This window comes from Balaenoptera borealis, assembly GCF_965194805.1.
Source record: "Balaenoptera borealis genome assembly, chromosome: 19".
NCBI classification, from domain to species: domain Eukaryota; kingdom Metazoa; phylum Chordata; class Mammalia; order Artiodactyla; family Balaenopteridae; genus Balaenoptera; species Balaenoptera borealis.
The window spans coordinates 11752584-11779328 of NC_138878.1; the positions used below are offsets into that span (position 1 = coordinate 11752584).

Sequence of the window (26745 nt, forward strand, 5' to 3'; positions counted from 1 at the left end):
GCCTCCACGACTGTCCCGTTGTTCCACAGGAGGAATGACACCAGGAAGGGGTTCTTTTGGCTCCCTCCAGCCCCGCATCAGAGTCACCCAGGCCACGCCAGATCGCGTAATTTGTTCTCTGTGGATACAGCTGTATAATTGGAAATTCAGACTTAGCCTCAGCTGAAGAGGCTGAGAAAGTTCACCTCCCTGGAGGGAGACAGGCTTCTCTTTACACTACTTTTCAAGGCCCTCACATTCCCACTGAAGTCCAAGAACCCACTGAAAGGAAAGTGAAGAAATGCGAGCAGCGGGAGAAAGGCACCAGCTGGATGGGGGCAGGTGAACGGGCATTTGATTTCTGACTCTTATGTTTCAGAGATACACGGAAGCCGACCGTTGCGCTGTCTGCTGTAGGTGAGTGGACGCCCACCCCCGCCCCGGCGGCCTGCATTCCCTTTCTTCCACTGCTTCACTCCCACTGACCCCCCCCCCCCCATCCCCCATGCCCCGGGCTCTGTCCACGGTCGCGTGGACCTGTAAGGTCCGCATCACAAGGGCCCTGCTCCCGCTCCTCTCAGAAGTTAGAGTCAGGACTGTAGAATGTGGTCAGGAACTTATTTCAGAATTCAAGGGCAGGAGCCACATTGGTTTGTTTCTAAACTTTTTCTTGTGGAAACTTTCAAAAGTGTATAAAACTAGAAGAGGATGAATTGCCCTGTGTTCGTCATCCAGCTTGAACGTTGTCAACGAACAGACAATCTTCCTTCCGCTTTCACCCACTAGCCCACCCACCCGTACCCCTATCCCCTTTGGGATTATTTTGAAGCAAATCCCAGGTGTCATATCATTTCATCAACAAATATTTCAGTAAGTATTTTTAATAAGAGAAAAATCCTTTTAAAAATAATAACCACAATACTATTAGCATACCTAAAAATATTAACAGTAGTTTAATGTCGTCAAATATTTAAGCAGTATTCAGATTTCCCCAGTAGTCTCAGTAGTTGTTTGGTTTTTTGTTCTCTTTTTACAAATTATTTGAATCAGAATCCAAATAAAGTCCGTATTTATAAGTGGTTGATATATTTCTCATCTCTTTCAGTTGGTAGGTTTCTCCTCCCTCCCCTTTTTTGGTTTGTTTGTTTTTCCTTCCCTGCAGTTTCTTTACTGAAGAAACTGCGGTTTCCTCACAGTCTAGATTATACTGATTGTGTCCCAGTGGTATCATTTAATATGGGCATACTGAAACTTTGAAATTACTTTCTGAGCTACCTGTTTTCATCATTCTGTTGGAATTGACTATTTTTGCAATTCTGCATTGGGGCTGTTACGGAGTATTCTCACCACTTCCTGAGAGGTGAACTTGGGCATAGAACCGGTATACCTTGCCCACCATGATGAAGCCCAATCATCAGTATTCTATTTTGGCATCCTTGGTCAAAACAGATCATATTATCTGTCTCTTAAATCCTGCTTTTTTGTATCTTCTTGCGTCATTTGAATTCACATTTGGTGTTTGCTCCAAAATGATCACATGATTCTTCTTTTTATCCCCCTGTACCCCGACACGTCATCATTTGAAGGCATTAAACATCACAACTGTATTAAGCAGTTGGTTGGTTTGTTCTGTGAGGTTAGGGACCACGTCTGCCTTGTTCAGGGCTGCAGACCAGGATCAGCCTAAGCGCCTGTCCTGTGGAGATGCTCTGGGAGTGTTTGTTCCGTGGATGTGGAACTCAGGCACCTGTGTCTCTTGTGCTGAGTGCTTAACAGTTGTGCTGGTGCCTCCCTCACAACCTGTGCACACACACACTTGTAGGCACTTATGATCTGAGGCGTTAGAATAGCCCACAGACGTGGTTGCGGAGGACCCTGAGCTGAAAGAAAGTACTGATGGTCTGTGAATGCCTCAGTCATCCATCCCTGACTTTGTTATTTCTACTTGCAGGTTTCTAAGTTAGATGGCTTATAGAGGACCTCTAAAAAGAAAGATTCTTCTAATTGCTTTCTGTTGGGAGTCTTTCTGAAAAAACAGAGGTAGGAGACTTCTTTCTTTTTTGCACCTCAGTGAGGTCTCAGTGGTGGCAGAGCTCTCCTTCCCTGAGAGGTGCAGCCCAGACGCTGCGGCTCCCCAGAGCCAGTGGTCCTCCTCTCTCTGTGAGCACATTGTTCATACCTCGGGGTAGGGAGTCAGTAAGAGCATGTCCGCGTGTGCTCCAGAGCGTTCTCTGTTTCTGAGAACTCTTACGGTCTGGGAGGTCTCCATGTGACCCTGGTGTCACGATCCTAGTAAAGCACGTTGAATTAGGGGGTTCCCAGAATCCTTTGGGAGGCTTCATGTTCTGATGGACCACCTACTGGGAAAGGCATATTTTCTTGGAACTCGTTTTTCTTTTCTTTTTCCTTTTCTTCCAGTTTTATTGAGGTATAATTGACACACAGCACTGTACAAGTTTGTGTACAGCATAAGGATTTGACTTACGTACATGGTGAGATGATGACCACAGTAAATTGAGTGAACATCCATCATCTCATTTAGACACAACATTAAAGACAGAGAGAAAAATTTTTCTCCTGTGTTGTTGAATTCTTTGGTAACTGTCACGTGGAGATGGAGCAGTTTTTTTTTTTTTAATGAATTTATTTATTTATTTATTTATTTTTGGCTGCGTTGGGTCTTTGTTGCTGCGCGCAGGCTTTCTCTAGTTGTGGTGAGTGGGGGCTACTCTTCGTTGCGGTGTGCAGGCTTCTCATTGCGGTGGCTTTTCTTTGTTTCGGAGCACGGGCTCCAGGCGTGCGGGCTTCAGTAGTTGTAGCTCGCGGGCTCTAGAGTGCAGGCTCAGTAGTTGTGGCACACGGGCCCCGTTGCTTCATGGCACGTGGGATCTTCCCGGACTGGGCCTTGAACCCGTGTCCCCTGCATTGGCAGGCGGATTCTTAACCACTGCACCACCAGGGAAGTCCCTGGAGCAGTCTTTTCTTACACACTTTCTCCTCTAGCTGATACCATTTCTTGCAAAGAAACTGGGTCTCCTAAGTAATACACTGCCGTCCTCCAACTTCAGGGGTCTCCATCATTCGTTCTTAGGTGACTTAAGGTGCCCTGTGTCTCAAGGAAAAAATAACACAACAAACAAACAAATAAGTAAACAAATACCCTCACCAAAACCAAGCAAGGATAAAGTCTGGGCCTTACTCTATTTCCTGTTAGGTTCTAAGTCCTTGCTTTCTTTCTCATACTCTCCGGATTCTTGGGTCAGGTTGCTCTCCAAAGTCCTGGATCCACTGCAGTGTCCCCAAGTAATAAACACCCACCCAAAGGGAGAGGGTGTCAAAGCAGAAATGTCATGTGTTGTCTGAGCAGAGAACAAGAAGAGGTGGAAGGAGAGTCATCATGTGATTCTGGTTTAACATCATCAACGTGATTATTTTAAGAGTCAGCTGGAAGTGCTGCTATGTCCCAATTTTCCACCTGTCTCAGCCCCTTCTGGCCTCTTCCAGTATGCCTCCTCTCTTAAGTAGCTCTTTGGTCGCCATTGTTGTTACCTCTGTGTTCTGGCAGAGGACTGAGTCCACACGGTGCCAGGATTGCTCCCTTTCCCTGTCTCCACGCAGGGCCACGTCTAACCGGGCGCTGATGGGGAGATGAGAGTGGGGCTGGGGTGCACATAACTTCCTGAGGGCAGAATTGGGCCACACTGGGGCTCATTCTTCAGCTCAGCCTCAGCTGGAGGCTGTGTTTTTCCAAGACTGTCCCTCCCCCAGAAACGAAACCAAAAAAACCAGTGTGGGAAGGAGCAGGCTTTGAGCTGAGGCTCTTCTGATTGGGAGCGCAAGCTTGGTGTCGGAGAGGCTGAAGGGCCAGGTTGTGTGATGTGTCAGTTACCAGCCCGCAGAGCCGGGCTGAACCGCTGCTCTGTAAGAAACTGTATTTCCCTGCTGATTCTGCTCGGAGGTAACCTGAAGTTTTTTTTTTTTTTCTCCTTAGTGAGATTATTTCCTCAATTAGGTGACTCTGATCCTGTTCCCATGTGTTAATTCATTTATTCTTTGGCTTCATTTTCTCCTTAATGGTGGAGCTGATGCAGTCATAGAAGCTTGAAGAGTTCTGTTCTTACTCATCCGGAACTCATTATCCAGCTCCCCTGGATAAGCTCCTCTCTGGTACTGAAGGCGTTGAGGGCAACAGCTTTCCTCCCCTGATTTTTCTTTGCAGCGGGTGCCTCACAGGTCAAATGGAATAAAAAAAACGCTAATTGCCTTGCCACCAGTCATGACGGGGATGTACGGATATGGGACAAGCGGGTAAGTAATCTTCTTTTTCCCCTCTGAGAGGATATGAAGAGGATGTTGTGAATAGCAGGACTTGTCTTGAGAGACCGGGGTACCCTGTGCAGCATAGTTAATTGCCATGTTACGATCCTGGTACCAGATGACATTTGCTTCCCGATCAAACTGGTGTTGATGGAAGATAGGGGAGTGTGACATTATGGTCAGTGGTTAAGAAAATGAACTTGGGGAATTCCCTGGCGGTCCAGCAGTCAGGACTCTGAGCTTGCACTACAGGGGACACAGGTTTAAACCCCGGTCAGGGAACTAAGATCCCGCAAGCTGCGTGCCGCGGCCAAAAAAAAAAGAAAATGAACTTGGCCTGACCTAAGCTAGCGTCCCGTTTTGCTGCTTCCTGATTATGACATCAGGTGAGCCACAAACTCTTCCAAGCCTCAGTTTCCTTTTCTTCAGAATAAAGATGATAATAGTGAGTGTGTCACTGAGGGGGTCAAGCCTGGGGGACCAGACACTATTCTAGAATGGTCAGCAGGCTTCTTATTCCTGCCCCAGATTGCAAAGTGAAAACTCATTGTTCTAGGACATATACCATCTAGAATTAAGTCACTGAGGCAGGATACTCGGTATGCTCAGATCTTCCCTTGGAAGTCTAGCTGTGCCGTCAGCCTCAAATGAGCCTGCAGAGCGTACGTTCTCCCTGCATTAGCCCATGGACCTGAGAGGCATGAAAGAGTTGCAGGGTTCTGGGCGGCTACTGTAATGGCAAGTCTGGAAGTTTGATATGTTGGCATCAGTGAGAACAGTGGTGCAGGGAAAGGGCCTCTTCCATAACTAACTGCCGGACGACTGGGTAAGAATGCAGAGAGTAGTCGACTTCTGTAGATCTGGGGTGTAAATTCTGCTTCCTGCTCTGTAAAACCTGCCTTTGTGGGGAGGACCTACTGTTAGTTTTCCTGGAACTTGTTCAGGAACTGTCCCAACTGGGATGCTGACTGTAAAGTCTCAGCCTTGCTTCCGGCTGCCCTGCTCCCTTCCCCTTCCAGCAGGGAATAAAGTCATACAGTTGGAGAGGAGAGGGAAGTGAAGCAGAGATTGGGAGGCTGCTGGATTGGGTGCCAAGACTTGCTGGGAAATGGGTGTGCCGGCCGAAGCCCTCGCTTTAAGTGGCTCTTAGGTGACAAGGTGATTTTATAAGGAAAGGATGGATGGTGCATCTTCTATATGTTTTATCTCTGTCCCTTTAGTCCAGTCTGGTAATAGTCATTCTTCATCCCTCTTTATTTCTTCAATTGACAATTGGTTTTATTCATATTTGTCACTGGTATAGCATTTAAATATAGTAAATGGTTTAACTAAAATGTTTGGTTAATTTGTAGTGCTTGTGTATTTGCTTTAGACTGTTTTCAGAGCCATAGGCAAAATAAACAATTGGGTATTTAGCCATGAACTCGGTCAGGACCTGTTTTCCAAAACAGTAGCTGTGTTCCTTATCTTGTAGAAATATACTGCTGAACTGTTTCTTTCTAGCCTTCTGATTGGTCTACTCATAACGCTGACTTCCCTTAGCGAGCCTTTTATCTATTTTGTTTAAAGAGCTTTAACTTTTTCTTGGCTATTAATACTTAGGACTTTTGTTCATATGGATTGTAAAACTTGTTGGTTGTAATTTCACTTCTCTGGCACTTTCTAGTATCAAAGCAGGACTATTGGCAGCAAGCATCACAGGCTTAAAAAAGTGCAGTATCAGTGGTAGTGTTGGATTTTCACTCAAATTCGTGAATGACTAGTAATACTAATATTTCTAAGTGTTTATTATGCACAGGCATTGTTCTAAGAACTTTATGTGTATGGATTCATTTATCTTTATAACTAACCTTTAAAGTAGGTAATATTATTACCCCATTCTACAGCTGAGTAAACTGAGGCACAGTTTGTTGCCAGGATTTAAATTCAGGGAGGCTGGTTCTGTAGGAGCAGTTCCACGTGTAGATGTATTTCTACTGTATCTGTGGGAAGGAAGGTGATCTCTGCGTCTTACTCTTCCGCCATCTTCTCTCCCCAGGGAGGCTGGTTCTGGAGATTGCACTCTTAACCTCATAGACCAGTGCTGATTACAGAAAGTAATACATGCTCTTTGTTAAAAATATAAAAGAGAAGATAAAAATCATTCATAGTCCTGCCCCAGAGACAAATGCTAATATTTTGGTGTTTTCTTTTCTTATGCTTTTTTTTAAAACATGGTTTATCATATCATATGCATAGTTATGCATACTTTTTTCATTTAACATTACAACAAATGCATTTCCCCTGTCTTATAAGCTCTTTCTAAGTATAACTTTTAGTGGCTACCTCATATTGTATCAGATAGCTGTACAATAATTGATTCTAACATTTAATTATTCCCCACTTATTATTCATGTTGTTTCTGGTTTTCTAGGTGTTCCGAATAACACCAAGATGAACATCTTTGGTACCTAAAGCTTTTTGTGAATTTAGGATATTCCCTTAAGAAAGGAAGAATTTTAAGTCTGTTGATAAAAATTGTCCAGTTTTTTTCCCAAACAGGTTATACTATTTTATATGTACACCAGCAGTGACAAATGCAGCCTCACTGCATTGAATATTATTTACAAGTATCTTCTAACTTGATTGCTTAAAACAATCTTTTAATGTTTTAATGTATGAATATATTTCTGAGGTTTCCTTCTGAATTTGTTTTATATATGCTTATTAATCATGTATTGTTTTCTTTTGTGATGTGTGTTCATTCTCTTTTTGAAGTCTTAGGGCTTGATCATTTTAAGCTTGGTGGGTTTCTGATATAGAGAACAAACTAGTGGTTACCAGTGGGAGAGGGAAAGGGGGAGGGGCACTATAGGGGTAGGGGATTATGCGGGACAAACTATTATGTACAAAATAAGCAACAATGTTGTGTTATATTGTACAACACGGGAAATAAAGCCAATATTTTATAATAACTATAAATGGAGTATAACCTTTAAAAATTGTGAATCACTATATTGTACACCTGTAACATATAATATTGTACATCAGCTATACTTCAATTAGAAAAAAAAAGATTAGTGGTTTTACCCCCAGGATTGGGGTTGGGTCTGTTTAGATGTCACAGCCCCTCTTTGTGGGTGATTGTGAGGAAGGGGAGCAGGAATTGCAGACCACGGTACCAAAGGAGAAAAGCATCCACTACCTTGTGTCCTTCATTAAGGCCGTACCTGGAGCCGGAGCGGAAGTAGATTAGGCTCACAGGCCCGTATTCAGAGTACGCGTGAAGGAGAGCTGGAGAATTCTTCTGTCGTTTGTTTTAAACAAAACAAAGCGGAGTTTCTTAAGAATAGAGGCGGTCTCTGTGAGTTTTTTTGTTGTTGTTTTGACTGCGCTGTGCGGCATGCAGGATCTTAGTGTCCCGACCAGGGGTCAAACCTGTGCCCCCCTCCAGTGGACGCGTGGAGCCCTAACCACTGGACCGCCAGGGAATTCCTCTGGGAGTACTTTTGTATTCCCACTCGGCACCCAGCAGACTGTTATATGGTGGACACTCTGAGTTTCTTCTGAAGTGACAGCTCTCATTGCTGATCCTGTTGCAGAAACCCAGCACAGCAGTGGAGTATCTCGCAGCCCACCTCTCCAAGATCCACGGCCTGGACTGGCACCCAGACAGCGAGCACGTTCTTGCTACCTCCAGTCAAGACAACTCTGTCAAGGTGAGCGGCGCCCCCAGGGCAGTTGGGGGAGCGTGCTTGGGAGGCATCAGGGGTGTGTGAGCACTTCCTTCAGAAGGAAATTTGCAGTAGGTTAGCATGGCACGTGTTTCAGGGGTGCATGTGCTTTTTGGGGAGCTGGGCAAGTACACCTGGTTATGTGGTCCAGCGGGAGTGATGTACTAGCACGTATCTGATATGGCTCCTGGCATTTGTTCAGAGGCTTTTCTTCTTTCCCTTTGTGAAAGGAAGTCAGAGACAAAAACATCTAGAAAGGAAAAGAAGTTTACTTGCCAAGAAGTTGTCAGGAAGTCCCATTTCAGGACTGGCTCATCAAAATAAAAACACAACAGATAAACAAGTAAAGGAGAAAAGCCCACATGCTCATTAAAGTTACCAAGTTTATCATTAGTCTGGGGTGGAAAAAGAGCAATTTTCTCACGTGATTATCACATCTGCAAAAGTTAGGACGTCTTCGATCATCAGCATTTCACAAGTAGAGATGGAGTTGTTCTATTAGAGATTCTCTAACTTATAGGAAATGCTCAAGGATTTATGTATGTCGGTGACCCTATTATTTTTGGTTTCTCTCAGTGTTTCTTGTTTGTTTATCCTCTCTGACTGTGGGATGTGATATGCACCCTTGTTCAAAAGGATGCAGGGCACAGAGTTAGCCGTGCCCCACAGTTCCTGCATATGGTCAGATCTCTGCCTGGAAGCACAGAGATTTGACCACAGAAATTTGCTTAGCAACTTTAGGATTCAGCTTCAGCAATTTAATGCTTTGTTTTATTTACACAGGCATGTACGTCTTTTTGGTATGGTTAGCAAAGCTAGAATCGTACACTCAGGCTTAAAATCTAACTTCTGTCTGGAGGTTTGTAAATCCCCTGGGGTTGTAATTTATTCTTATGTGCCAACAGTGGTTTTTCTGTTTGTTTGTTTTGGATTTAAGCGTTTGTCCCCATACCCCATCAGCTTGTTTCCCAACTTCAGGAACCAGAAATCATCCGATTCACCTCCTTCTCTTTCTTTGAGGTCCCCAAGTTTGTCAATATTCACTGACAACTTTACTACCCTTGAGGCTGGGATTCCATAGGTAGTAAAGCAGATTACAGGCCAGTTTCCACATGTGAAACACAGTCCTTATTCCTTACTAGTGGGCTTAGCTTATGAATTAAATGAGATTTTTGCCATGGTATTTGATTTATTCCACTATATCCTGGTAGGAAGACAGTTTTTATTGAACATATACAAATAACATAATTGTAAAAAGTGAAGCAATTTAGAGGCGCTTATAATAGTCAACAATTGTTTTCAGTAATTGGTTGATAAGGCTCAATGCATGCCATTTTTTCCTACATAATCATTTTCTTTAGTTTATCTGACAATTTATTAGCTTATAATTTATAACAATAATTTTTATTCTATTTGTCTTTTGTGGATTCTAAGGGGTCTGCTGGAACAAGATACCATTGAATGAGTTTCACTTCACTTTGTAGATTGTAAACTGTAAAACGAATTGAGGGTTAGAGCTAGATCAAGAAGAAAGAAAAGGATTTTTCTTCTATGGCCATTAAAAATAGAACATGAACCATAATGAAATTAGTTCATGTCAGTTTGGATAACCGATTGTTTTTTTCCTTATCTTGGGGTAAGCAGGCTATTTTACAAAATTGCCGTCTTCCAGACTGAGTCCTGGAAATCCAGACCCCGTCCCTTTGTCCATTCTGACATGTTCATAGTATTAGGTGAGCCATATTGAGAAACCTGTACCCAGAGGCTGTTCCCTGTGATGTCAACAGTCAGGAACCTGGTTCTTGACCGAGGCTCTTGTGACATTTCTTCAGAAAAATTTCTTTTTGATCCCTAGCTTGGCGCAGAGGCCTTTGGCAACGGTGAGAGGAAAGTGGAAGTTACCTACGGATAGGAGGCAGCATGGCTCTGGTTAACTTATTGTAATAACCAACTTTATCACATTGAAATAGACCGGAGTCCTCCGTTCAACTATAACGTAATCATTTCATAAGACCCCAACAGTGATGGCCTTGAGAATAAGAGCTTTTTATGAACAGTGAGGACTTTTTCCAGGGTCCTCTATTTATCCCATAAATTATCTGACATAACTGTCACCAATTGATGAGCGTATTTAAATCTAGAAACAAAATCCTTTTTTTAGAGGATTAATTTTATTAGTAGTTATCATGCTGGTCTTCGTAAATGAATGTGAATATACTTTTGTCCAACCTGAAAAGTAAACTATTGCTGAAGTGCATTCAGAGTAATAATATTTTACTTGTATATAATCAACCCAGGGAGGTTGAACTTCTCTTTTATTTGCTAGTTTTTCGCACAGGGTGGACCTGGTAACAGGAAAGCATTCACAAAGTGTTGGGCTAATTGAAAATAAGGAGAATGCCAAGCATACCTAATTATTTCTAGTTTTCCTTCTTTTATAAGTTGAGGGAGCAAGTCATAGTTTACCCCGTGGCCGTCTGGGAAACCCAAAAGCAGTTTAGATGGAAATGACATCTTAACAATTTTATTATGTTGAATATGGGACTTGAATTCGGCAAAAAAGAGTTGTCAGAAGAAACAAGAATTGCCTCATGCTATACCTATATAGTTCCACCCTCCCCAGCCCCTAACTTCTGGCAACCACTGATCTGTTCTCCATCACCGTAGTTTTGTCTTTATGAGAATGTCATTTAAATGGAATCATGCAGAACGCAACTTTTTGAGGTTGGCTTCTTTCATTCAGCATAATGCCTTTAAGATTCCCCCAAGTCGTTTTAAGAATCAGTAGTTCATATACTTTTTATTGCTGAGTAGTAACCCACTATATGGATATACTACAATTTATTATCTCTTGACCTGTGGAAGGACATTTGGGCTGTTTCCAGTTTTTGGTAATTGTGAATAGAGCTGCTGTAAACATTCGTGTATTGATTTTTTTCTGTGAACAGAACTTTTCAGTTTTCTAGGACCAACATATAAGAATGGGATTGCTGGGTCACATGGTGGGTGTGTGTTTAACTTTTTAAGAAACTGCCAAACTGTTCTCTGGAGTGGCTCCTCTCACCTTTTTTTTTTTTTTTTTTTGTCCGTGCTGCGTGGCATGCGGGATCTTAGTTCCCCAACCAGGAATTGAACCCGTGCCCCCTCCAGTGGACCGCCAAGGGAGTCCCCTCCTATCACCTGTTTTTGACAATAGTTCCTTAACACCTGATAGTTCAGAGTTTCAGTCTTGGCCCTCCTACCTTTGGTGCTCTGCCATTTCCTGCTTTCATGGCAAATGCTTGAGCTCTAAGTGTGTTTATTTTTCTGTTAAAAGCATAGACATCTCTAAGGCTCAGTTTTTGTCTGGCTCACCTGTGTGTTCCCTGCACCTTCCGTGTTGGAGTCGGTGGAAGAGTGGACGTGAGTGGTTGGGCCCCAAATAGTCGCACAGTCACCTTTTTGCTGCGTGACCTTGACAAGTTACATCGTTTAGTAATTTAGCTTCCACCTTTGAAAAAGAGATTCATAACACCCACTGTATGATTGTTGTAAGGATTAGATGGGATGAAACTCTTAAAGCTCTAAACATCTGTCTGAAATGCAGTCAGCGGTCAGTACATTTTTAACTACTAGCAATAGCGGTAAGTTAATTTAGTAGTTAAATTACTCTATGTGGTGTGAAGTGATACAGGATGAAAAGTTGTCACTTCTACCTTTCAACTCTGAAGGTGGTTTAATAGGCAGGCTGGCAGTGATCTGCCTCAAGGAGTGATCCTCATGTGTTCACAGAAGTCTTTGTTTCTCCTGTAATGTTTCTAAGTGTGAAAGGGGCGTTTCCTGTGTGTCTGTCACAGGAGCATGGCCATGGGGGCTGACTCCAATGCACTTAGAGGACAGAAAGCATGGAGTTTGAAGGCTATGCTTATTTCTTTTCTGGTTTTTTTTTTATTTAATATTAATTTATTTATTTGGCTGCATTGGGTCTTAGTTGTGGCGTGTGGGATCTTTGTTGAGGCATGGGGGATCTTTTGTTGCGGTGCACGGGCTTCTGTCTAGTTGTGGCACGTGGGCTCAGTAGTTGTGGTGCGAGGGCTCTCTAGTTGTGGCACACAGGCTTAGTTGCCCCACGGCACGTGGGATCTTAGTTCCCCGACCAGGGATCGAACCCGCATCCCCTGCATTGGAAGGAGGATTCTTAACCACTGGACCATCAGGGAAGTCCCGGCTATGCTTATTTTGATAGTTGAGTTTTTTTGTTTTTTTTTTTTAATGGCATTTATTTCACAAATTATCCTGCTTTCTTTCTTCCAGTTCTGGGATTACCGCCAGCCTCGGAAATACCTCAATATTCTCCCTTGCCAGGTGCCTGTCTGGAAGGCCAGATACACTGTGAGTGAGATGCCCTACCTCTTGCTCGGAAACATTATCTAGGTGTTTTGGACAGAAGGGACCAGGGACATTTCCTCTTATTTATTTGTGAGGCAGTTTTCTCCTTCTGTCTTGGTTTAGAAGTGGGACAAAGGTGGTAATGATGGCATAAAAGCTGTTATCTATTTAAAAATTTGTCCTTGGGTCGTTGGGTGAGACTCTATACTAGAAGTGCTAGACTAGCTGGGCTGGGGAGCTGGGCAGTGTGAAGGTGGTCAGTAAGGGAGGGGAAGAGGGTAAGCTGGAGGGTTGAGAGGCTGGAGGTCAGTGGATCATGGTGGAAAGAACTCTGGCTTTAGATTCAGAAGACCTTGGTTTAGGGCTTGGCAATGCCATTTAATTTTTTTCCCCAGCTTTACTGAGATATAATTGACATATAACATGGCATAAGTTCAAGGTATACAACATGTTGATATGTTACACTTACATATTGCCAAACAGTTACCACTGTAGCATTTGTTAACACTTCCATCGTCACATAATTACCATCTCTTTTCTGCAATGAGAACATTTAAGATCTAGTCTCTTTTAACACTCAAGTATATCATATGGTGCTATTAACCATAATCACATGCTGTACATTAGATCTCCAGAGCTTATTCATCTTATAACCAGAAGTTTGTACCCTCTGACCAGCATCTCCCTGTTTCTCCCACCCCCAACCCCTGGTAACCACCGTTCTACTCTCTGTTTCTAAGAGTTCAGCTTTTTAGATTCCACGTATAAATGATATCATACAGTATTTGTCTTTGTCTGACTTATTTCACGTACCATAATGCCCTCAAGGTCCATCCATATTGTGACAAATGGCAGGGTTTCCTTGTTTCTTGTCACTGAATAACATTCCATTGTATATGTACCACATCTTCTTTATTTGTTCACTCATTAACGGACATGTAGGTTGTTTCTATATCTTGGCTATTGTGAATAATGCTGTAATGAGCCATTTAATATTTGTGTGGCCTTGGACAAGCCACTTGTGTTTTTTGAGTAATAGTTTCCTCCTGTGTCAAACATGAATAATAGTGTTTAATATGCCTTGCTCTTTTTTTAAAATTGTGATAAAATTCCCTATTTTTAAGTGTCCAATTCGGTGGCATTTAGTACCTGTACAATATGTTTTCCCTTTGGAAAAAAAACATGTATGAAAATGCTGTATAAACCACAAAATGCTACAAGTATAGTGGATAGGCTGTTATCGACCCTCCAACTTTGTTGCCAGATTGATAATTGATCAGAGATAATATATTTCCTTCAGTGTCAACTTGAAAGGGAGCACAGGGATGAATGAAGGTATCTTTATGCATTAGGCTGCCACCTGCTGCGTCATGGAGTGAGGAAGAGAATTGGGGTATCACTTGGCCTTCGCATCTGGGAGCACTTGGGAGGAAGTCAGGCATTGCTCTTGTGAATTGAAATACTTCTCTGGATTAATATGTTTGCTTTAAAAAATAAACAGGAAAGCTCAGGAGTGCTGCCAAGAGGGCAGGAGAAAATAAGTGTGCTCTTAGGTGGCTTTGGCTTAATTCCTTAAAGAACAGAGTCTGCCTATCAACCAAATGAGCCCCTTAGCTACTTCGCAGATTGGGTGTTTATAAGTGGAAAGTGTCAGTCCTGAAATTGGAAGGTTTTCCTTTGCAAAGCTGTGGTCTTGGGGGCAGTGGGAAGGTGCTGCTTCACGTGGATGGTGTGCTTCTGGTGCATTTCCACATGGCAGGGTTTGTTTGCTGTCTGGGGTTACCCTCAGTGTGCCTTGCACGCTCATTCTGGGAATGCACTCGATAACTCTCAGAGGGAACTCGTGGAGAGGAGCCGGGGTGTGAAACGGTGTGTTCCCGTGTGCAACCCCTAGAGCCATTTGCTTATTTTACATTAAAAAAACGTTCTTCTCCAAGTATTTGGCTTAGCTTTATTTTTTACTTGCTGTGGTCCCTTCCATCAGCAAAGAAAAAAAAAAAGGAAAGCAAATGAAAAGTAGATGTGATGGTCAACTGACGGTATTTGGAAAAATGTTCCCCAGATGGGTTGGGGCCTCCCATCATCCAGTTTATTTTAATTAGGCGAGAATTCCAACGTGGGTAACTCAAGACTCAGCGGATTCTCCCTGGAGCAATGCCTGCTTTTCCCTCTTTTGCCACAGCCTTTCAGCAATGGATTGGTGACCGTGATGGTTCCCCAGCTGCGAAGGGAGAACAGCCTGCTCTTGTGGAATGTCTTTGACTTGAACACGCCGGTCCATACCTTCGTAGGCCATGATGATGTGGTGCTGGAATTCCAGTGGAGGAAACAAAAGGAAGGTGGGTGGGAGGGAGACCGCCAACTGATTTCCTCCTGAGCCCTGCTCACCAGCAGCTCCCGTCCGGGTGGGCCACGTGATCGGAGGGGAGGATCCAGGAACAGGGCTGGCTTAGGAGTGGGAGTCAGGGAACCTCCCCCTTTAATCGTAGGTGGGTGATAGGGTGTGTGGCTGTGCTTCTTCCCCCCAAGTCCATCCCCTTGTGTTCTGTGCAGTCTCTCTCCTGTGTGGAAGGGATCTGGAGAGGTTGGTAGCCTTGCTGTTGGATCACTTCTAGAGCTGAAAAACTCTGGGGTCATCACACGCTCAGAAATCCCTGGCACTTGCTCCTTCCCCCCCTGTTTTTGTTTGTTTGTTTGTTTTGTTTTGGCTGCAACGTGTGGCTTGTGGTATTTTAGTTCCCCCATCAGGGATCAAACCCGGGCCCTTGGCAGTGAGAGCGTGGAGTCCTAACCACTGGACTGCCAAGGAATTCTCCCTCCCCCGTCTATTGATGAGGGAGATGCAAGGTCATCGTCAGTACCACCTACCACGTATTCCCAGTTCTCTTCACAAACACACAGTGGTATTTCACCTCCCAACCCCTTGAAGATAGGTTTGGCCACGTGACCTGCTTGGATCTTGAAACATGAACGAAAGTGATGCAGTCTCTTTTGGGTTGAAGTGGTAACAGCCAGTGTGCAATTATTTACTCTCCCTGCTAATGCCGAGGTACCTGGAGAAACTCCATGTGGCGCTGCTCCCACTAGGGTGGGGGTGAGGTGAAGATATAGAGACAGCAGGAGAGCCTTGCATTAAGCCACTGAGATTTGGGGCTGTTTGTTATTGCAGCTTAATCTAGCTAGCCCTCATTCATGCATCATAAGTATAATGGGGGTCAGGAAGCCCTCGGCCTCAGTTTCTCCACCAACTCACCATGCAAACTTAGTTGCAACCTCCCTTGTCTTGAGATCTTATTGCCACACTCTAAATGTTTTTCAGACCAGAAGTATATTTCATGGTCTTTCCATATCACAAAAGGAAAACCGGGCAGTGGAATGGTGTGACTTGTCCAGAGTCCGGGAGAGGTCACTGGTGTACCTGGGATTAGAGCAGTCATCTTATCCCAGCTTGTTTGTGACCTTCACAAGCCTCTTCTAGGATTGTTTTTTTGTTTTTGTTTTTGTTTTAATTTTTATTTATTTAAAAATATTTATTCATTTATTTGGCTGCATTGGGTCTTAGTTTCGGCACATGGGATGTTTGTTGAGGCATGCAGGATCTTTCACTGTGGCGCATGGGGTCTTCATGGCAGCGCACGGTCTTCTCTCTAGCTGTGGTTCAGGGGCTCTAGAGCGCACGGGCTTAGTTGCCCCACGGCATGTGGGATCTTAGTTCCCCGACCAGGGATTGAACCCACGTCCCCTGCATTGAAAGGCGAATTCTTTACCACTGGACCACCACGGAAGTCCCTAGGATTGTTTTTGATAGGAATCTTTTGATCATGCTCTTAATTTTCCCATCTTCATTTCCATAATCTCACTTGCTTCTAGAAACACGAGGCTGCTTGGTCTCTATCCCATCAATTTCCATGCTTGACTTCATCTTTCAACTCTATCCTGCATTTTGCCATTGAAAAGAGATGATAGAGTTTCCCCATGGTCTGGCAGCGAGAGGTTGGCCTGTAGTTTCGGACTGAAATAAAAAGTTTTTAGCAACCCGTTTTCAGTTGTCTGTGTCATCTGTAAGCTGGCAGGGTGAATTGTATAAATTGGGGCTGTCTAGCCAGTAGTGAAATTTTGAGTACAAGTTATAGGTGTTTTTTAAAAATTCCTTTTTATGGTGAGATATATCATCTACAAAATTGCATAAAACATGTAGAGTTTATAACATGAAAATCTGTGTGACTACCACCAAGGTCAAGAAAGAAAACATTGCTAGAACCCGGAAGCTTCCTGATCACAATCCTTTCCCTTTCCTAGAGGTAAACACTATCCTAACATTTACGGTAGTGATTTCTGTTTTTATTTTTACAGTTTACCACCCATTTCTGCATCCCTAAAAATAATTTAGGTTTGTTTGTTTTTGAACCTTTTATAAATGTAATCATCCTGCATGTATTCCTTTAAATAAAAATTATTTATTTAGTTGCGGCATGCAGACTCTTAGTTGCGGCATGCACGCAGGACCTAGTTCCCCGACTGGGGATCGAACCTGGGCCCCCTGCATTGGGAGCCCAAAGTCTTATCCACTGGACCACCAGGGAAGTCCCCATCCTGCATGTATTCTTATATTTTACTTCTTTCTCAACCTAATGGTGTTCCATTTTCTTTTTACTGCTGTGTCTTCTTAGTCAGTTTTTATTGGACCACCTCAGGCTTTGATGTTGGTTTTTCACTGTGGTGAAGGAGCTCTCAGAGGTAGGAAGAGAATCAGGATGTTGTGGTCCAAGGAAAAGGATGCTTCATGAAGGAATCGGAGGTCATTGGTTTTGGGTTTTGCTGAAGGATCTCCATGCAAAGTAAGAAAGAAGCACTTAATTGTATAAATAGGTATAAATAGGAAGCCATACAATCATTGAGAGACCAGTTCCAAAAGCAGATTGAGGAGGGAAGCCTGATTGTGAGACAGCAGAAACAGAGGCAGCACGAACTGGTTTTGTGAATGAGGTTGCCTTCAGAGGCAAGGAGTAGACTAAATTCTTTGGAGGAGGCTGCTGCCCTCTCTGTTTGAAGGCAAGGAGAAGAGGCAAGAAAGGGAGTAGGTGTGAAAGCAAAGGCCCTTTGAAAATAGGAGAGAATAGGGCCAAAGACCCAAGTAGAGGAGTTGGGTTTAGAAAGGAATTAAGCATAACTTTTCTTCAAAGTCAGGGACATGAAAAGAGTCTGGATGTGGAGTCAGAAAATTGTTGCTGGGACTTCCCTGGTGGTCCAGTGGTTAGGACTCCACGCTTTCACTGCCGAGGGCCCGGGTTCAATCCCTGGTCGGGAAACTAAGATCCTGCAAGCCATGCAATGATGCCAAAAAAAAAAAAGAAAAGAAAATTGTTGTTATGAACTTGGGCTAGATGGTGGTTCTCATGACAGGTAGTAGCTCAGAATAGTTGCTGTCTTGATAGTTGTGCACAGGGATGTATTAAAACATGGAGGAATGAAGGCCTGGTTGAAGGCAGTGACAAAGAGAAGGAACTTTGGCCCTCACTCGCTCTGTTCTCTGTTGCTTCAGTTTCCCCATCCATAATATGAGGGAATTGAATGAAATTATTTCTAGATTCTTTGCTCTCTGAAGATGGCCATAAAGAAGATTCTAGATACTGCAGAATTACCCTGAAATGTTCTGATCTTTCATAAAGCTCTTTCAGAAAGTACCTTGGACCTTTTTATTGATAGGATAATTTCCCTTTGACCAGACCTATCGTGTGAAAATACAATTCAGTCAGTTAAGAACATTAAAGATTGATTATTCCTTTTATAAAGAGATGCATTTCTTTACCAAAAAATTATTTTAAACAGTAAGATGTCACGATGCATTTAAAACAATTCATTTTACAAGCAACCTATTCATCCCCAGCTCCTCTGGAGCACATAAAAGGAAGAACATTTGTGGAGGTGAAAGTTCACTGAGACATTAAATCCCAGCATCACTCTTCACTTGCTAATTTGTGAGCTATTATTTCAGTTCCTTTAAGTTTCTGCTCAGGACTTCCCTGGTGGCACAGTGGTTAAGAATCCGCCTGCCAGTGCAGGGGACATGGGTTCGAGTCCTGGTCCGGGAAGATCCCACATGCCGTGGAGCAACTAAGCCCGTGCACCACAACTACTGAGCCTGCGCTCTAGAGCCCGTGAGCCACAACTACTGAGCCCGCGTGCCACAACTACTGAAGCCCACATGCCTGGAGCCCGTGCTCCACAACAAGAGAAGCCACTGTGATTAGAAGACCGTGCGTAGCCACGAAGACCCAACGCAGCCAAAGATAAATAAATAAATTTATAAAAAAAGAAATAAAAATAAGGTTCTGCTCAAAGGTGACTTCCTCAGGGAAGTCCTATCTAAAAATAGTTCCCCTGTCAGTCTCTATCCTCTTATCCCATGTTATTTTTTTCATAACATTGTCACTACTGGACACGTTATTGTATGTTTGTCTATTTCCACCATTGGAATGTGAGATCTGTAAAGACAGAGATTCTTGTATTCATGTTATAGCCCTAGTGCCTAGAACAGTACCTGGCATATAGGAGATGTTCCATAAATATTTGTTAAATGGATGAATGAATCTCACCCCATCGCAACCTGTAAGAAACTTGATGTTGAATCCAGAAAAACCTCCACGATTCTTATCTGATGATTTCCAGGGTCCAAGGACTACCAACTGGTTACGTGGTCACGGGATCAGACCTTGAGAATGTGGCGGGTGGATTCCCAGATGCAGAGGGTATGTATTCAATGATACTGTGGAGGAATGTTAACTGGATACACCAGAAACGTAGGATAGAAGATTTGGTAGTTGAAGAAGTTAGAGGATACGTGATGGACATTTAATACGTACTTGCTGGTTGGCCGAGTGGCTTGTGTATGCTACACTGAGGCTTTGAGGTGTTCAGGAGCCCACTTCAGTATTCAGCACTTGAAGGCTGCAAAGCCTCTGAATGTCTTTTTTTCCTCTTGTCCTGGTCTAAGGTAGTGTGGGTTAGCATACTGAGCAAGTGGCCTGGGGGCTTCATTTCTTTCTCTTATAAATGGGCTAGAAAATCTGCCCTGGCACTAGGCAGTGTTCAGAGTCCTCCACGTTCATCAACAACACCTGTTAAGTGAAGCCCTTTCCAGTTTTTGCCCCATAAGTTGTATCTGTTCTTATATGAAGCACAGTGGTCCCTGTGTGAACTGCTTTCATGGCCCTTGCTTTGCTCTGCCCCATCACGGGGTTCTGTCTTCTCATCCGGTGGCTAAATTCCTTGAAGGTGGGATCGCTGTCTCACTTGTATTGCATCCCATACAGCACTCTGTACAGAGTGGATAGAAAATTCTGGGTCAGATTTGCTACACTGCTTAGTACCAAGTCATTCATGAGCAATTTTGGTCAAATATCATCACCTTATTGCCTTTTAAATCTGTTTTCTCCAAAAAGTACCATTTGCTCCAAATGCTTTGAGGTTATGATATTTTTGCTCTTACGTTGGCTGAATAACTCCATCAAGGCTGGAGTTTAAAAGGTTTTCTGAGATTTGCGTAAACTACGAACAGGATAAAACATTTTCCGGGGTAGGCTGATAGAGTCTGTTACCCTGTGTATTTAACCAGGGAGAATTGGTGATGGGCAAAACTTATTTTGATTGTATCAGTTTGGGGCTGACATCGCTCTCCTTTGTGATTCCCATTTTTAAGTCAGAACTCAACCAAACACGACAGTCCTTTCCACTGACTTCTCTAGACCTAGATCTCCTCCCCTCTGTTGCAGCTTTGTGCAAATGACATCTTAGATGGTGTTGATGAGTTCATTGAGAGCATTGCTCTTCTGCCGGAACCAGAGAAGACCCTTCACACTCAGGAGACGGATCACCAGCACAACTCCAGCCACGGGGAGGAAGAAGGTAATTGGTCACACTGATGTTTTAGGTGCGGTGCCCCTCTCTGCATCTCCGAGTTGAGGCAGATACCCCAGAACTGCTCTCTGAATCCATTTCAGAAATCTTTTCCAACAAGTTACCCTCTCTCTCCTGCTAGTCTTAAAGGAAGACCCCCCAAGCAGCCTCCTGGAAGAGAAGAAATCAGAGCAGCTGGGCCTGCCTCAGACTCTGCAGCAGGAGTTCTCCCTGATCAACGTGCAGATCCGCAACGTGAACGTGGAGGTGCTCAGGCTTAGCGAACTGTCTCTCACTTGCGGTTGGCGGTTGGTGGTTGGTGGGTGAGGGGACTATTTCAGCCATGATTTAGGCTAGTAACATAGCTTTGCTGCTCTAACAGGGAAGTCTCTGTGCTTGCTTTTTTGTTTTCTAGGTTATCTAAGGACATAGATATTTTACAAATGCAGATTATTTTCCCTTACCCTATTATTTTCTCATAAGATGAACCAAGGGATAAACTGATGCTCAAATGTCTTAAAATCTCCTTAGATGCTCTAACACCTCATTTTACTCTATGTGAAGATGCTCAGCTCCTGGAAAGTTTAGTGTTTTGGCGGGGGTTACTGGCAAAGTTAATGGCAGGGCTGAGTTTGGAAGCCAGCCTCTTGACTCTCCAAGGCTCTTAGTACTTTGCTGTACGATCTTGCCTTGTAAGCTGATCATTTCCTCAGAGATTTAGATGCATGTTAAGAAGGTGACCAAGCCTCTTTGTTCATTTAACACACGGAGAGGTTTACTCTTTTCCTTTTGGGCAGGTACTGAAATTCTGTGCTTCAGGGAATTGAGTCTTTCTGTGAAGGAGTTTTAACACTTGATTAGTTTTTCTTTAGCCCAGATTCAATTAACAGTAGGCCTGGATCTGTGCACTTACATAATTGTCTCATTTGGCCTTTAAAACAGCTCTGCAATAAGTGGTTTTATCCCCACTCTACAGATGAGGAAACAGAGACACTACGAAATGAAATAACTTGTCCGAGGTCAACAACTGTTTGAATCTGAGTCTCCAGATTTCCCATATGTGTGGCTCTTTTTGCCATCGTCCAGCTGCCGTCTCTAGTTGGCAGCACAAGAAATCAAAAGAGATAAAGGATTCCTTGATTAATTGGTTATCTATATCAACTCAGTTTATATTCCCTTTGTCCCAGTTGAGAACAGTTTGGATATCTAGTGATCTAGTCTAAGAAGGAGATCTTGATTCCTTTCCCAGGACTGCTTTTTAAAAATTACTGAGAGGGACTTCCCTGGTGATCCAGTGGTTAAGACTCCACACTTCCACTGCAGGGGGCGCGGGTTCGATCCCTGGTCAGAGAACTAAGATCCCACATGCTGCATGGCATGGCCAAATAAAAAAATAAAATAAAATAAAATAAAAATTACTGAGCTATAATTCACATACCACAAAATTCACCCTTTTAAAGTTTACAGGGACTTCCCTGGTGGTCCAGTGGTTGAGACTTCACCTTCCAATGCAGGGGGTATGGGTTCGATCCTTGATTGGGGAGCTAAGATCCCACATGTCTTGAGACCAAAAAACCAAAACATAAAACAGAAGCAATATTGTAACAAATTCAATAAAGACTTTAAAAATGGTCCACATCAAAAAAAAAAAATCTTAAAAAAAAAATAAAGTGTACAATTTAGTGGTTCTTAGTACATTCACAAAGCCATGCAGCCATCACCAGTGCTACTTCCAGAGCGTTTTCATCATCCCCAAAGAAACCCTACATCCCCTAGCAGCCTCTCCCCATTTCCTGTATCCCCAGCCCCTGGCAGCCCCTCATCTCCTTTAGAGAGGAGGATTTTCCCAGGAGTCCTTTTTTTTTTTTGACATCTTTATTGGAGTATAACTGCTTTACATTGTTGTGTTAGTTGCTGCTGTATAACAAAGTGAATCAGCTATACGTATACATATACCCCCATATCACCTCCCTCTTGCGTCTCCCTCCCACCCTCCCTATCCCACCCCTCTAGGTGGTCACAAAGCACCGAGCTGATCTCCCTGTGCCATGTGGCTGCTTCCCACTAGTTAGCTGTTTTACATTTGGTAGTGTATATATGTCCAAGCCACTCTCTCACTTCATCCCAGCTTACCCTTCCCCCTCCCCATGTCCTCAAGTCCATTCTGTATGTCTGTGTCTTTAATCCTGTCCTGCCCCTAGGTTCTTCAGAACCATTTTTTTTTTTTTTTTTTAGATTCTGTATATATGTGTTAGCATACAGTAGCTAACACATGTTAGCATACATTTCTCTTTCTAACTTACTTCACTCTGTATGACAGACTCTAGGTCCATCCACCTCAATACAAATAACTCAGTTTCGTTTCTTTTTATGGCTCAGTAATATTCCATTGTATATATGTTCCACATCTTCTTTATCCATTCATCTGTCGATGGACACTTAGGTTGCTTCCATGTCCTGGCTATTGTAAATAGTGCTGCAATGAACATTGGGGTACATGTCACTTTTTGAATTATGGTTTTCTCAGGGTACATGCCCAGTAGTGAGATTGCTGGGTCATATGGTAGTTCTATTTTTAGTTTTTTAAGGAACCTCCATACTGTTCTCCATAGTGGCTGTATCAATTTACATTCCCACCAACAGTGCAAGAGGGTTCCCTTCTCTCCACACCCTCGCCAGCATTTATTGTTTGTAGATTTTTTGATGATGGCCATTCTGACCGGTGTGAGGTGATGCCTCATTATAGTTTTGATTTGCATTTCTCTAATGATTAGTGATGTTGAGCATCCTTTCACATGTTTGTTGGCAGTCTGTATATCTTCTTTGGAGAAATGTCTATTTAGGTCTTCTGCCCATTTTTGGATTGGGTTGTTCGTTTTTTTGATATTGAGCTGCATGAGTTGCTTGTATATTTCAGAGATTAATCCTTTGTCCGTTGCTTCGTTTGCAAATATTTTCTCCCATTCTGCAGTTTGTCTTTTCGTCTTGTTATTGGTTTCCTTTGCTGTGCAAAAGCTTTTAAGTTTCATTAGGTCCCATTTGTTTATTTTTGTTTTTATTTCCATTTCTCTAGGAGGTGGGTCAAAAAGGATCTTGCTGTGATTTATGTCATAGAGTGTTCTGCCTATGTTTTCCTCTAAGAATTTTATAGTGTCTGGCCTTACATTTAGGTCTTTAATCCATTTTGAGTTTATTTTTGTGTATGGTGTTAGGAAGTGTTCTAATTTCATTCTTTTACATGTAGCTGTCCAGTTTTCCCAGCACCATTTATTGAAGAGGCTGTCTTTTCTCCACTGTATATTCTTGCCTCCTTTATCAAAGATAAGGTAACCATATGTGTGTGGGTTTACCTCTGGGCTTTCTATCCTGTTCCATTGATCTATATTTCTGTTTTTGTGCCAGTACCATACTGTCTTGATTACTGTAGCTTTGTAGTATAGTCTGAAGTCAGGGAGCCTGATTCCTCCAGCTCTGTTTTTCTTTCTGAAGATTGCTTTGGCTATTCGGGGTCTTTTATGTGTCCATACAAATTGTGCAATTTTTTGTTCTAGTTCTGTGAAAAATGCCATTGGTGGTTTGATAGGGATTGCATTGAATCTGTAGATTGCTTTGGGTGGTAGAGTCATTTTCACAATGTTGATTCTTCCAGTCCAAGAACATGGTATATCTCTCCATCTGTTTGTATCATCTTTAATTTCTTTCATCAGTGTCTTATAGTTTTCTGCATACGGGTCTTTTTTCTCCTTAGGTAGGTTTATTCCTAGGTCCCAGGAGTACTTTTAACTTGAGTCAGGTTTTTAACATCTTCCTGCTTTATTTTCCCATCTCAAAATAAATATAACAAGTTTCAGCCTATCTCACAGCTTTGGGATGAAGCTTTTTTAAGTAAAAACACTTTGAACTTATTAAATCGGTGCTAAAATTAAAAATCCATTTTGAAAATGAGTTGTCCACATCTTCCAAATTCATCTTTGGAGACTCTCTCTCACTCTGTTACCAGGAACCTAGAGCATTCAGTTACCTTATTTAAACCTGTTTGCATCTGAAGACCCTTTGCAGTTCCTCTCCAAAGCAGCTATTGATTTGTCCCCTGCAGATGGACGCAGCAGACAGGAGCTGCACAGTGTCTGTGCACTGCAGCAACCACCGCGTCAAGATGCTGGTGAAGTTCCCTGCGCAGTACCCGAACCACGCGGCCCCTTCCTTCCAGTTCATTAACCCCACCACCATCACATCCACTATGAAAGCGAAGCTGCTCAAGGTGGGCATCTGTGTTCACAAGTTCTCCTTGATGTCAGAAGTGGAGAGCACTGCTCATGTGCATCAGTGTCTGAGTCGAGCAGTGAAGTTGAGTGAAAAAACCAATCGATAAGATTTGGACCTCATGTGTCCTTCCGCCTGGCAGGGTTAACAACTGTATTCTTTTTGTGTAGGAAACATTGAGCGCTGGTTCTTAATCTCTTTGGGTCATGGACCGCCCCCTTCTAAAGTCTAATGAAAACCACACACCCTTCCACAGAAAAATTTGCACAGATATTGCATATAACTTCAGAAATATTGCATATAAATCATAGGCAATTATGTAATTGCATATAATCTCACAGATCTCTTTAAAGCTATGCGTTAATCCCAGGTTAATACAATACAATCTCATTTATTTGGAAACTATAGGCAAAATGTATTCTGAAGCTAAAAGATACTTTTTAATCAGAAAAAAAGTATGTAAGGTCATTAAAAAAAATCTGCTCCATAAAAGGAGATGTTGTTACTTAGAGTGAGGCTGGCTGGCTGGACACGTGAGGTGTGTGATAGGACAGCGGTGCCTGAATGGAGGGGTACAGCCTGGAATCTCGTCTTTACCCTTACAGGTTCAGAAACTTGATTTGTCAGTTCACGCAGAGCTGATCAGGTGGAATCCTCATAGAAAAGCCCCATGAGCTGAGATACGTCTTTTTCGGTCTGAGCAGCATCACATGTGAAATAGCAGAAATATCCTGACAGCACCAAGTTGACCTGAATGCTGTTCATTTTTTGCCTTGTTTGTGTTATATACACTTGATTGTTCTATCTTCTTGGGGTATGATAGGTAACCAAGAAATTGTTCAAGCTTTGTAAGGGTCTGTGAAATGCTAATTACTCAGATTTTGTGGTACTTGACATTTTGTCCTTGGAGTCTGAACATTTCGTTGCCTTGTTTGGACATACAAAAAAGATAGATTTTTCTATTGGTATAAAAATGATAGGGTAAGCAAGTGTTTTAAAGGTCTAATTCAGTGCTGTCCAATAGAAATGTGATGCAGACTACATGTAATTTTCAATTTTCTTGTAGCCATGCTAATAAAAAAAAAAAGGTAAATTAATTTCAATATTTTAATTTAATCCAGTATATCCAAAGTATTATCATATCAACATGTAAGCAGTATAAAAATTATTGGGATAGCTTACATTCTTTTTTTTTTTTCTTTTTGTTACTAAGTCTTCAACTTTTGGTGTGAATTTTATGCTTACAGCACATCTCAATCCAGACTAGCCACACTTCATGTGCTTTATAGTCTGGTAATGACTTCCATGTTAGACAGCCCAGGTCCAATTTACATGCCTATCTTCAGTATGTGTATGTCAGTTTATATCGATAGCATGTGCTTTAAAATGTTAAGCTCCATATATATATGTATATAAAATATATATATGTTATTAAAGTATAGTTGATTTACAGTGTTGTGCCCCAATCTCTGCTGTACAGCAAAGTGACTCAGTTATACACATATATACATTCTTTTTTTAATATTCTTTTCCATTATGGTTTATCCCAGGGGATTGGATATAGTTCCCTGTGCTATACAGTAGGACCTTGTTGTTTATCCGTTCTAAATGTAATAGTTTACATCTACCAACCCCAAATTCCCAGGCCATCTGTCTCCCTTCCCCTCACCCTTGGCAACCCCAAGTCTGTTCTCTATGTCTGTGAGTCTGTTTCTGTTTTGTAGATAGGTTCATTTGTACCATATTTTAGATTCCACATATAAGTGATATCATATGGTATTTGTCTTTCTCTTTCTGACTTACTTCAATTAGTATGATAATTTCTAGTTGCATCCATGTTGCTGCAAATGGCATTATTTTGTTCTTTTTTATGGCTGAGTAGTATTCCATTGTATGTATGTACCACATCTTCTTTATCAATTTATTTGTCAGTGGACATTTAGGTTGTTTCCATGTTTTAGGTATTGTGAATAGTGCTGCTATGAACATAGGGGTACATGTATCTTTTTGAATTATAGTTTTGTCCAGGTATATTAGGCTTTATATTTTTAAAGGACCCCCCCCCAAAAAGGTACATTTTAATTTTCACTAAAGTGAAATCTGTCCCCCCTGGCATGTATGTATCACATGGAACAGTTTTCAGTCCAGACTGGAGGATATTACTCTAAGTGATGCTGAGATTTCTCATGGAGGAGGGTGGGGTCGGGAG

General features: G+C 42.5%; 1 protein-coding gene across 7 annotated transcripts in view; it reads left to right on the top strand.

The window, feature by feature from the left end:
- Positions 1-26745, top strand: part of WDR59 (WD repeat domain 59) — an 84258-nt gene that overhangs the window by 23653 nt on the left and 33860 nt on the right. For all 7 annotated transcript variants that reach the window (XM_082366322.1, XM_082366323.1, XM_082366326.1 and 4 more), the window contains 9 exons: positions 359-396; positions 4199-4287; positions 7878-7994; positions 12303-12380; positions 14560-14716; positions 19047-19126; positions 20150-20282; positions 20416-20540; positions 24370-24534. In XM_082366322.1, the coding sequence (XP_082222448.1) occupies positions 359-396; positions 4199-4287; positions 7878-7994; positions 12303-12380; positions 14560-14716; positions 19047-19126; positions 20150-20282; positions 20416-20540; positions 24370-24534 (982 nt within the window). The remainder of the gene's footprint in view (positions 1-358; positions 397-4198; positions 4288-7877; positions 7995-12302; positions 12381-14559; positions 14717-19046; positions 19127-20149; positions 20283-20415; positions 20541-24369; positions 24535-26745) is intronic.